Source organism: Syngnathus acus, chromosome 21 (assembly GCF_901709675.1).
Source record: "Syngnathus acus chromosome 21, fSynAcu1.2, whole genome shotgun sequence".
NCBI lineage: Eukaryota > Metazoa > Chordata > Actinopteri > Syngnathiformes > Syngnathidae > Syngnathus > Syngnathus acus.
This window is the reverse complement of record NC_051105.1, coordinates 10,640,067-10,653,131: the sequence shown is the minus strand read 5'-3', so window position 1 is coordinate 10,653,131 and position 13,065 is coordinate 10,640,067. Positions and strand designations below refer to the sequence as shown.

Below are 13,065 nucleotides of genomic sequence, written 5' to 3'. Positions count from 1 at the left end.
CAGAGCAATCTTTTTTAGAAACGCTCGACCGGCCCGCTTTCACACTGTGAAATTAACAAACATGTTTAAATAGCAATTTATTGTCACAAACCCCAATCAGTTACAGGTCATAAACAGGTGAAATATGCTGTCATGGTTACATATACTGTACATAAAAACAAATTATTTAAGTTTGAAATTTGGTTATTAGGTAAGATTTTGAACACAACACGTACCGGTAAAAATAATTTAGAGCAACTGCACATTTGAGCGCATATGATGGGTTCATTGTCATTTCCATATTGTTGCTATTAATTGTCTAGACTGTGTGTGTTTTTTTTTGTTTTTTTGAATTATTACCAGTGTTTTATTGTGCAGCAGGTCATAGCAATGAAATGAAAGGGGTTGTCTGTGAAAGTAGATAAACCAGAGGCAATCACGTCACATCAGCACAGCTGCAGTTATGTGGAATGAACATTTAAAAAAAAAAAAAATTGGCTCACCACTGAACTCGTCTCCGAGGGCGACGACGGCATCTGCTTGTCGGGTGCAGACACATCTCAGCCCAAAAGTGCATTAACATTAAGATGCTTCGCTTGCCGGACTAACGCGGCGGCGTGTATGAAATGGAAATGGGTAGACTCGGCGGCTCTTTAGTATACGTGTGGTCTCCCTTTGACAATACTGTCGTAGGCACATGAAAATGAACAAGGCACCTTGAGCGTTTTGAAGCATTAACACTGTCGAGACTTGAGCAGCAAATCAACACGCAAGCATACGGGGGGCGCTGTTTTGTTTTGGGGGGGGGTTCCCCCCTACCCTGGACACTCAAGCCTTGTTGTCCATGTTAAGACTACTAGAAAGGTTATTAGGGCAACACTGAAAATGAATTATCATGGTAAAGACTGCTAATACTAGAACTAGTTTTCATCTTAGAATATTAACAAAATGTGTAATTTTGCAAAAAATAAAGATATAAAATGTACAAAATTTGTTGTTTGGGCACAAAAACGTTAAATATTATCAATATATAATTTAATCACAGTTGGCTTCGTTGGCTCTTTAATACATATTTGATGCCAATTTAAGTTTTTTTTTTCTTGTAGCACATCAGGTTTTCAAAATATTGGAATTCCCTGCTTTTGATGTGTGACCAACAAAAGTGGATTATAATTCCTAGTTATGACATTCCAGAAAAATTCCACCTCTTTGTATTCATATTATGTAAGCCTGATTTGTGCGAGAAAAAAAAAACGTGGGCAAATTTTGAATCAATGTAAAAAATTTATCGATTCAAAAATTTTAGCAAAATGTAATTTGAGGGGAAAGTCATAGTAGTAAGAATTGAGACGTCGCATTATATCTGAAGAGAACTATTGAGTTACAGTCCTGCAAGCAATTTGGCAATTTCGTATTTGTGAAATGTTTATAAATAAGAACTTAATTGTCACAATTCTTTTCACTGTGTGCCCTAATACTCCTTTCATAGAATACAATCCTTTGTCTTTTTCATTAAAGACATTCATTGTGTTTTGAAAATGTGCTTGACAGGAGAAACACGGCGAATCGCGTGATTTGAGCTTTTGGAAAGCAAGTCAAAGAAATGTCTTTTTTTGGCAGAAGTGAGGAGAAAAAAAAATCAAATAAATAAGAGCTTTGAGGGAACACCAGAGGTAACGTGATGTAAAAAATAAAATAAATAAATAAAAACATTCAAAGCTACATTTCAAAATCACCTTCTTTCACATCCTGAGTAGGTTTCCTGGGCTTCATCCTGATCCCTGCTCGTGTGCTGGGCGGAGGAACGCAGGGAAGTTTGGTGCTCGGGAGGGGGGGGGGGGGAGGCGTTGCTGGAGGGAGGATGCTTGCTGGAAGTGGCGCTTTTTTTTTTTTTTTTGCTCCTCAGCCCGTCTACCCTGAACACGTCCGTCTCACCCGCTTGAGGCATGAAGAGAGCATCAGCTAAGACTCAGCTGCGCAAAACCGATCAGCTTCACCTCGTCCGGGAGCTCCGTGTCGTCACAGCAGGAGGCCTGCAAGGAAGGGAAAGAAAAAAAAAAAATGAATCAGTGAGGGGGTCAACAAGCTCCATGGAAATAAATATTATGTTTGATTTCATAGACGGGAGCCGACTCGCAACGTCGCTTCTTCATAGGCGACAGCTAACGACATCTGTAAAATCCAAAATATTGAGACGATGGTTCTAATACTCCTGGAATATGAAGTCGGCATGTGATGTGCTCATAGATTTTAGTATAGATCAATCGAGGTTTTTCCAACATGGAACATCTTATAGACTTATTTTAAAGGCTCCCAAGCTGCCTGCATTGGCCGGCCGCCGCTGCTTCTTTTCTTCTTCGAGAAGAAAACAAAACTTGATTAAGGGCCACTGTCTAAACGATGCACCAATTTACTGATGCAATAATTAAGTGTGCCTGCAAATTTTTCAAGTCTTATCGCTCAACATCAGCCCTCACTAAAACTCCTTTGACCAAACAGGGAGTGCTCCAGGTCTCAAATCTTGCGTGAAGATTAATTAGCATTTGTGCTTTGCAGGGTGAGATGTGGATCAAAGTATTAAATAGACTATAGCTAAACTAAGCATGTTTAATTAAACCATACAACTGGGCATTATCATTATAAAAGCAGAATTTTGTACGGCGTACAGCTTTAGTCTTTGACCTCATTTGCACTAAACGTTTGTGTGCATCTGGCTGGTCCGCTTGCTTGCATTCTGCTGATGAGCAGAAGCGAGACGCCCGAGTGTTACGTATACGCTCGTACATAATTAGCATGCACGGTAAAGCCAGTCACATTACCGATTGCATAAATATCATTAAAGGATCTTTAATGGACCATTAAAAAAAAGATGATTTTAAAAAGGCTTCATTCACAGCATGCAATTAGTCTTTAAACGCCCTGGCGCCATGCTGTGCTTATGGAAGAACAGTCGAGAAAAGAGTGTAAACAGTGTGTAGGCTCTGCAAAGCTAGCGCTAATTAGTGGTGGGCATAGGCGGTTAAAAAGTTGTGTGTGGGAGATGGCATGGCAAAAACATTTTCCTTGGTCCTGGTGATAAAAGGCTACAAACATTAGCAAACAATAGATCTTAGCTAAAATGCTCATTATGTGTCACGCTCCTACGTTTTTTTTAACGATTGTAAATAGATGGTTAAAAATGCTGGACATGTGTTGAGTCCGTTTTGTTTTTCCTGCACATATCCTGCGGTCACATGCCCTCTCTGCATTTTTAAACAACAACCTGTTCATAGTCGCCTCAGCGGGGTTGTCGGCCATCAATCACGAGCAAACTCACCAGCTTAAAGGTCAATACTTTGTAGGTAGTTGGGTCATCTACAATCTTTTGAAGGTTAGCAGCAACTGGAAGCGCAAGACGACACAAATGTCAGACGCCAAACAAAACGCAATTGAAAAGGACAAGAAAAGCAAATACCGGTAACCACGTCGTGTCCGTTGACAAGACCGGCGGAGAACAACTCCTGGGAAACTCCATCGGCCGTGTCTAGCGAGAGCATAGAAAAAAAAAAAAGAATACTACACAGTCATTTTCAATTCACATACGCACAATAAAAACGTCGACGTCTGCTCGCACCTCGTCCCGGAGTGAATTCAAAACGGATGTCGTTCAGTTCCTTTTTGGAGTTCCTGAAAGGAGAAGACACAACAATTTCAATAATGACATTGCAATAGCAGATTTGAGTCAGGTAAGGACGCCCGGGTAGCAAACACACTTCACATACATGTAATACAAAAAGACAATAATATGTTTCTCACATCGCCTGGGGGATTTTATAGAGGCTAATGGAAGAAAGTGAGGCTGAGCAGGATTACTGTGTTAAGTGGCGTGGCGCAGAAAAGAGACATGATGTGAAGCACGGCGTAATGCTCTGATAGGCCGGCCCAAAGAGCGGCTCATTATTTGCGCTCTTTAAGGAGGATGGGGGGGATGAGTGTAGAATAACAATGGTGTTGTTTCAGAAAGGCGCTAAAGAAATACACAAGCTAAATTGCATCATTTGAATGATTGCAAATAAACTGAATGATCTCGAGTTGATGTTACAAAATTACGGCTGTTCATTTGAATACATTTCTTTGACCAATCAAATTGATTTAATTTCATATTTTGGATATATATTCGTCAAATGAATGTTTAGGTTACTACAGTGGAACTGAAACAAGCAATTCTTTTCTTTCTACTACGCCTCGCAAAGCTTTGTGGTAAATTATTTGGATCATACATTAATATCTGAAAGGTCACGTCCACAGTGGTACATTTTCCCCATCATGTCTGCCTCTGCTCTCGAAATCTAAAAAATACATGCAAATGTCACATCTTGATGAAACAACGGAATCAATTTGGAGATCTGCTGCTTTTTTTTTTCGCTCTGGGCTGCAAATGAGAACTGATATCCTCAGCCGTATATTATTTTTCAAAGTCGTGACAACGAGACTCTCGAGAGGGCTTTCGTGCCTTCACAAAGGACACAAAAAAAGCCTGAATTAGAGGCAAGTGAAATGACAAGAAGCCAATTATACAGCGACAAGTATCTCAGTCAGTCCCTTGATATTATCATACGTCAGGCTAAGCGAGTGCGACTCCCTCGGCAGTCGAGACCAAATTAGCAACCGTTTTGCTCCCACAAATACCATTAGTGTCAAGGAAGCTTTCTTAGAAAATGCCACAAACCTACAATGTTCCTAAACTTATGTAAATGATCTGATCATATTAAAATGACACAGCGGATAAGCAAAGAAAGTACAGTAACACGTTTTATCAGACTTTATATGTTGACAATCCGCCAGTAAATATTTTTTTTTCACAGTCAAGAGTCGCGAATAGCAGAGATTTGCGAGCAGCCGGTTCGCATTGTCACATCCTGACAAGTGCTATGTTAGCAATCACGGTGAGACAAGACTTTCGGGTGTCAATGTAAGCGGATTGTTGCGAACGCCGCGGCGGCCTTTCACCTGCCCAGATAGCGCGCGCCAACACCCTCGAAAATGCCTCTCTGTTTTTGTGTCTGCACTACATTTGAGAACTTCCTCATTGTTTGAGCGGTGAACCGCATGCCAAAGAGTGAAATAGTGTTTAGTCATCTACTCTTTTTTTTTTTTTTCTCACCTCACAATGCAATAGCGATCGTGTTTCATTACATGTTATTTTTGGAAATGCATGAAATGTCATACCTTAGTCGCAGGACCAGGTTCACAGCACCGTGAATGTAGAGCGAATCCCCAAATGGCTCCACCTGAATGCGAACACGTGAAATGAGGAGCTGATACACAAAACAATTGAGCAAATGTACTCCATTTTATTATTTTTTTCTACTTGTATGCTTTGTGTCACGTGTGATTTGATTTACAGACGAAAAAAAAAATCCTCGTGGACGAGGCTTGCTGTGAAACTCTAATTGTACTATTCGAGGTAGAAAATGCCATGTGATGGCGAGCAGCACCTGATGGGAGCGCGAGACGCCACCCCAAATCTGCTGTCTTTCATTTTGAAAATGACAAAGCGTTTGGAAATGGGGCATAATAGCGGTGAGAATTTACAGTCAGGCAGACTGTGACTTGCTGAGTGCATCCCTCACACGTGCAAAAAACGGCAAGGTCGCATGCGGCATGCAATCCCTCACCTGGGGATGTTGGATGGATAAGCCATCAAAAGGAACATTCTTGACATTCTCCTCATTCTGCAAGCCACAAAAGAATAAGAGCTGTGACAATGTGACACACGCCAATCACGTTAAGGCTCGTCCAGTGAAAGGAAACATGCTCATTTATCCGTGCTGTCCTTTCACCAGAACGCAAAGCAGTGTACATGTTTTGGGAAGAAGAAAAACAAAAAAGTCAACTTACTACTTTGGAGTCGTTCTTGACCCGCCGTGACTGCATGGAACAAAAAAAAAAAAGGCAGACGAAATTTTGGCCCAATTATTACCACTGACAAGTTAGCCTTGTTTGCATTTGTTTTTTGTTTTTTTTCCTCGCTTTGTTTGTGCGCAGCCACTTTTGTGACTACTTCCAATAATGTTTCACTTCCCAATTAATTTTAGTGTGAAAGCAGATAGATAACGACATCATTAAAGGATTTGAAAAATCTGGTGGAGACGAGCAAAAAAGCCACAATCTGTGCACGGGGGAGCCAAATTGACACTTCAACTGGATGTGAACCAGATTGCTCGTATGGCCCCAAAATCCCATTTTGCAAATTCAAACACATCTGTCAGCACAGATCAGGTTGCAAATTGTTACGCTTCTGCAGAATGTCATCTTTTTTTTCTCCCTCTCCCTTGGATGTGGATGAAAACGCCTTTTAGCTTATTAATTTATTCGATTTGAAGCCATTCACTCATTGATTGCGCAGGTGACAAATGTTAAGTCCTTTGAGAGCGGCGCGCACTTGAGTGCTCTTGTTTCCAATTTGTTAAGTGGATTTCAGACGGAGATTAGATGCTCCTGTCAAATTATACGAGTGGAATCACAAAGCTGACACCAAACGCGGCACAGAATCCGCTGCGTTGTGTTTTGCGTTTTTTTTCTTTCTTTTTCAAACAACTGAAGATTTAATCCTAATTACCCTGCCCTGGTTCACCGCCGCCTTGCCTTCCTCGCTGCCTTCGTCCAGCTCGTCGTCGCTCCACTCCCAGTCGCCGTCTTCCGTCTTGTGCAGATGACCACTGGAGCCCGGGACCCGCCTCACCTACATCGTGACAAAATACATTTGGTTAAAATGTTATTGCCATCGCCGAATTATTTCAAAGGCAAGTCAAAGTTCATACAGTATGTCAGATTCTTAGCACAACGAATAGAGCGAAACCAGTATCAGATATTCAACTCAGGGCCAATAGTGATGCAAATTCCACTGCTACATATCATAACACAACAAAGCTTGGCGACCATTCAAGACGAGAGCGAGGCGAGCAGCAGTTGGCTCATAAAAGCAGCGTGCGGTCCAGTCAGATATGTTACAATGTTGCAGGCAGTGAAAAAAATCCGAAGCGACGAGCAGCGGCTGGAGGCAACCATAAAGTTAAAGAGGCTCTCTATCCCTCGGGTGCTGCCAGCTACAATTTCCAAACCTGACATAGAACCCAGAGTTCTGGGGCCTTGAGCAAAACAGACACAGATCGAGTCTCGGTGGATTTTCCTGACTGACGTTCACATCAGAAAAATCCATGCTGCAAGAAAAATACACAATTTCTCATTTTAGGTTGGAACAATCTTGTAACACTGTTCAATGTGACGTCATCTTGTGCTTTTACTTGCTACAAGACAGCCTGAACATTGTGAGAACATAGTGGCTTGGTGCAATGCTGCCCTCTACTGGTTACTCGGTGCAAGACAACCTACATGGAGGCATAATTCCTACGTCTAGCAAACATTTTGAAATGAATATACTTAAGATGATTTTTTTTCAAGTTGTATTCAGGTCCCTTTGTATCACGCAAGCAACGACATATGAGCTGCCTGTCCTCTCTTAGACCCCTATGGCACTTGTTTTTCCCCGAGAGTAGCAATGCGTGCGCTTCCCATGAATATGGAAAACCAAAACAGGGGAGGGCAGACCACAAGGGTGAAAAACAGACTAAATATCGTGTTCCCTCCTAGAAGGAAAGGGAAGGGCATTCAAGGTGCTTGCGGGACTGACTGCACTGACTAAATGGATGGATCACAAAAGTCACCCCCATATTGGGATGATAATGTTCCGTCGCCTGTCGCTGCAAGCTTTGAGAAATATTTGCCGAGTATGCAGGTGGTGGCGTTCGTCAAATCAGCACAAAAGGTTGTTAGCTTTGTATTTGACTCTCTTTGTAGACTTTGCCTGACATCACTTGAGGCGATATGGTTTTTTTTTTAACCAATCAGGATGACTTGAGCATCCATGTCCATCCTGCAAAATATCAATGCACAAAATTCGGCCATCGTTACGAGGCAGCAGTCTCGATGCTCGCCCCTCCCCTCCCCTTTTATTGGATTTCCTGCGTTCATGTCATCCACAACGGCAACGACGCTCTCCAGGATGCCCTCCATTGACTCCGAAACGTGTCAGTGTTTTTCCATCCCTGCACTTACCCCACTCTGCCTCCCGGCAATAAGCCTCTGCTGACCGACAAGGCCAACTCTTAGATAAAGCCGATACGATGTGAAGCCGTGTCTGAAAACTGCGCTCACTGAGAGCCAAGATCGAGTTACCAAGCAAGCTTGTTCTTTCGTAGTCTACCGTTTCATTTAAACCATTTGATTCCCGGCAGACTGGCTCAGCTCAGAACACACGTCACATATCTCCACTATGTGACTCTTTTGCGACACAAACCCATATTTTCACGCTATCGGCAAAACAGTTGGGGCATTAAGTGTTTGAGGTGTTACATGGGCATCGCTGGTGTTGACTGTAAATGCAACATTGCGATGGAGGGACTCTGCTCAATCCCGGCAGTCGCATACAATTTGCTGTTTGGTCAATAACGGTTATTTTACAGAGAAGTGCAAGTGTCAACATACCCTCTTTGCTCTTTGGGATATGTTGGGAGCCCGGCACAGGAGTTTCTCAACCAGATATTCTTTGTTCTGCGTGACAAAAATGCAGACCATCAGCATTTAAAAACTGACTACATACTTTGTTAATCTTTACGAGGGAAAATAAACTTTGAACTACCTTTGCCTTTTGGAAAAATTTACTTTTCAAGAGTTCTGCGGCCGCAGGCCTGGAGAGAACAATTGTTGGAATGTATTAAGAAAAGACTTCACAGCAGAAGTTTTAGTTAAAAGCGCTCCTCGGAGACTTCCACTTGACAACCAAACACCAGACTAACCTTTTGGCGGGATCCTTCTGAAGGCACATGGAGATTAGCTTCCGAAAGGATTTACCATACTTCTTGAGCATTTCCTTGTCCTCGACGCCAGTCTCCAGAGAAGGTGGATCGTTCTGCAGCGTCAACATTAAGACCTAAACAAACGGCACAAATGCTTGTCATCTGCTGCGGTGACAACAAAGGTCACGCAGGAAACAGTTTTTTACAGGAACTGCCGTGCGAAGTGAAAAAAAAAGCAAGTTCCTCAAAAGTTTTTGTTCCTGGTTAACAAAGGGAGAAAGGACACATAGTTCCTTGCGATGAAACTTCACGACAACGTGGCAAAGGGAAATACAGAGAGTCCGGTTATAGATGCACAACACCAACCTTCATAGGTGGGTAGCGGTGATAGGGCGCAGAACCCGTTGCTAGTTCTATGGCCGTTATTCCAAAACTCCAAATGTCTGCTTTGAAATCGTAACCTCGTACCTGTGGCGACAGAAGTTTGAAAATATGGAATATGCAGAGTTGATCCAAGAGTTCATTATGTCATGAAAAGTCAAAGGGAGTCATTCACCTGTTCCATCACCTCTGGTGCCATCCAACAGGGCGTGCCCACAAACGTCTTTCGAACTTTGTTTCTCGTCATATCGCCCCCTGTGGCTAGGAATGCACTTACGCCAAAATCTGTAAAACAAAATACAAATTAAAAAAAATAAAAGGACTCCAAAAGCGAATCCTTCATATTTGATAAAAAAATAAATAAGACCATCGGTCATACATGTGAAACTACACACCTGCGATTTGAACAGAGCCATCTTCTCCCAATAGAATATTTCCGGCTTTCACATCCCTGCGGCCAACCAAACACACACACACACACACACACACACACACACACACACAGAGAAAACATGTGGCAGAGCATTGATTCTTCCATCCGCCGAAACGGGGCCACAAACAGCTTGCCGCCATCGAGATTGTTGCCCAGGTGGCCGATAAAAAAGGTCACGCCAAGTTCGCAGTGACCTTGATGTCCAGATGTTTACGTCACAAACGCACATCAATAAAGGGAGGTTTATACGGAACTTCAGACATTTTATGAGAATTTCACATTGGATTTACTGTAATGGTAACAATACATACAAATTGCCCAAATGACATCAATGGTTAAAAATAGTAAACTAATTATTTTCATCAGTGTTACCGGTGGATCTGTCCATTTCGGTGCAGGTAGTCGAGGCCTTCAAGGACTTCTTTCAGGATGGAGGCAATTATTGGCTCTTCGAGATTTTTGTCCTCATCTTTGCTTGTGTGCTTGATAATATCCAGCATAGAGCCTAAGAAGCATAACATACATTCGTACGCTGAACTGTGTTTTTGTGATCAATAAAACAGCTACTGTAAAAATCTAGTCTCAGGAGACAAATGAATGCGCCGAGTCAAAGGGACAAGAATTTAATTAACTTTTTCTACAGCGCCAAGTAGAAACTGAGCACGATTATCATCGAGTTGATTTTTGACAGTTCAGACCAATCAGATTCATCATGTTAAGTGACTCATCAAATTCTGCTCACACGTATATGAGAAGAACACATCAGATATTTTTCCCCCCCCCCAACCAGTATGGAGCTGAATATTAAGTGTCGCCGAGCGGGGGAAGCTTACCTCCACTAAGAAGCTTCATGACTAACCACAGTTCATCCTTCACCACAAAGGATGTATAATAGGTGACAACATTGGGATGGCTGCATTGGCTCATTGCTTGAATTTCTTTCTGTTGGGAGAAAAAAAAAAAAAAATGAACATGTGATTTATCTGTTACAGAAACCAAGCTTAGATGATCAGAGGAACCTTTGGCAAGAAAGCACCAGTACGGCTACAACAGCCCGTATTTATTCGACTCACCAGTAATTCGTCCATGCTGGTCTGGCATTTTTCCAGGTTGATTCTCTTGATGGCAACACGCTCCTGTCTGGGCGAACACAAGGCTGCCTGCACCACCGCTGTGGCCCCGCTACCTGAATCCAAGCAGACCAAGCGCAAATTTAGACTTACAGGAAGAAAAAGGTGACATTGACCATCAAGGTTACTAGAAATCAGGCCATGTTTAGGTGACAGTTGTTCACGTAGGGAGACACTGACTGTGACGCATCGCTTGTCAACTGCGAGTGACAGATAAGCAGAAGTTGTGAACACATGTGATGATGGTGGTTACTAGCTGCTCATGAGAACAGAGGTGGTGCGGGCGGCGCGTGTTCACGGCGATGGGGTCTTTCTTTCGCCCGCCCATTCCAAAGCACGGCGGACAGCTGTGTTGCTGTTTCTTATCTTGAACGATAAGACGTGTCAGCTGGAAGCAGAATGCCTCTGCCAAAAATATTGCGGACACTTCCGTTTGTGCTTGCGGGTATTTATTTGAGGTGCTGTACCTTTATAAACACGCTGATGGGATTGATTGTATTGAATTAGCACGTTATACACGAAGCAGACTTAAAAAAGGAGAGAACATGCAAGGTCTGAAGGCAAGAGCTGCGGTTTGGGGAAGATTGCAGAATAAGTACACCTACTCTGAGTGACAGCTGTAATGTTTGGACTCTTTTGTGATGAAGTAGTGCTCTTCAAAACTATCAACACTCCGCAATGAATGCATGTTATGATTTTGATTAAAAAGGAATCATGTTACTTGTGTTTTATCTTTGTGGATGCATTTGAAGACTGGATGTCAATGGATGTCTAGTGGTGAAGCGTTTTTTCCCCTTCAAAAGCCCTTATTGTTAAAAACCCAAAGTCATGACAGTACTTTTTATTACCAAGCCTCGCTTATATGTGCTGTGCTTAGGAGCGCCTTCAAAGATCAATGCATTGATGTGTGAAATTAAAAATATCAATATTAACCTTTAGCTCATGTTTGACTCTCCCTGCTTGCGTCACTGTCACGTTCAAGTCATAAGGCAAGCACATTGCCCACTTGGTTCCATCACATATAGCAATGATGTCATTTAACGTGCAGCATCTGCCACGTATATTAGTCATCAAACTTAATAAGTGGGTGCAACGCCACGACTCGGCAACTACAGGAAAGCTGTGAAGTCAACGTGTCACGCATTTTCACTGGGTTCCGTTTGGCCAGTTACACGTGTGATGTAAACCGGTAGCTAGTGATGAGTTACCATCCGCAGTGGCGACTTCACGTGGATGGCAAAAAAAAGCCGGTGGGCCTTCCAGTTGGCGTTACGAGCAGCTGGTAATACGCGGATAATGGCAGAAATGTGTCCGTGAATAGTTCATAGCCCCCACCTCGACACCCTGCGTTGTACTGACCAATAACTTCCTGTAGCTCGTACGACTCCCTGGTAATTGGCCAGCTAACCGGCGGCGACGGCAGCGGCGGCTGGATGGGGACCCGGGCTTCGTTTTGGTCCGCCATGATGGTGGTGGTGGTGATGCTGCTGCGTGCGCCGGCTATTGCCGCCTCTCGTTGACACCACCAAGCGACAGACACCAAGAGAGGGCGAGCGAGATCGAGTCAGCTTTGACCTCCTCTCTTCAGCTAGTGTCAGCTGGCAGCAGCAGCCGAGCAACTGCCGCCTGCGAGGAGAGCAACCCGGAAAATAAAAGGGCTAGTCAAACGCGCGTGCACGAACCAGCGCGTTGCGGTGTTGCCAGATCAGTCACGTTTCCGCAGTTTTTTTAAAGGAATGGTACCCTGTACATCGAAGTGCAGTACAGATACTTGCGTGAACAAATAAAGAAAAAAACTACTACAAGTAGAAATACTGATGTGAAGATAACAATACTTTACAGTATATTGAACTTTAAAGGACGAGAAGTAACAAAGCACAATTACTTTCTTACTGTTCTTACAATCAAAATAAACTCCAAATTGTCGGGAGGAACAAAGTACATTACAACCACTTCAAAAGTACTGATTCAAGATGTTACGTGAGCAGTCGCATTACAAAGTACAACTTTACTGTACTTGAGTAAAAATACTTGTTAAATTCTGCTACTTAAATAAGGAACGACCGCGTACAATTGTTTCCCTAACTCACCTTGTGAGTGAGAATCATAGGCTTATGTCAACATTTTCCCTTTTTTGAGTCTGAACAAATAGGACATTGACGCCTCCGGTAAATACAGTTTTACACACCCCGCTTGTGCAAATTAAACGATAGCATACAAAACAAACCTTCATTTGAAGATTCATGTCAGTTTGGTGTGCAGTATAGTAGCTTTTGTGAAACGCGTTCAAACCCCAAACATATTT

At 42.8% G+C, this 13,065-nt stretch overlaps 1 protein-coding gene across 2 annotated transcripts; it reads right to left on the bottom strand.

Annotated features, from left to right (window-relative positions):
* Positions 1-60: 60 nt before the first annotated feature.
* Positions 61-12,439, bottom strand: stk39 (serine threonine kinase 39). Of its 2 annotated transcripts, XM_037239086.1 has the most exons (19): positions 12,120-12,439; positions 10,704-10,816; positions 10,464-10,572; positions 10,003-10,135; positions 9,593-9,648; positions 9,373-9,482; positions 9,183-9,284; positions 8,817-8,950; positions 8,660-8,708; positions 8,506-8,571; positions 6,581-6,703; positions 5,860-5,889; positions 5,637-5,693; positions 5,188-5,249; positions 3,593-3,645; positions 3,434-3,502; positions 3,296-3,360; positions 1,915-2,012; positions 61-1,847 (listed from the first exon to the last, which is right to left on the bottom strand). In XM_037239086.1, exons 1-18 carry the CDS (start codon positions 12,223-12,225, stop codon positions 1,938-1,940), a joined length of 1,512 nt encoding a protein of 503 aa, XP_037094981.1. In that variant the 5' UTR covers positions 12,226-12,439; the 3' UTR covers positions 61-1,847; positions 1,915-1,937. The 2 variants fall into 2 exon arrangements, with proteins under 2 accessions (XP_037094981.1, XP_037094979.1); XM_037239084.1 differs by having other exon boundaries at positions 61-2,012.
* Positions 12,440-13,065: the final 626 nt, after the last annotated feature.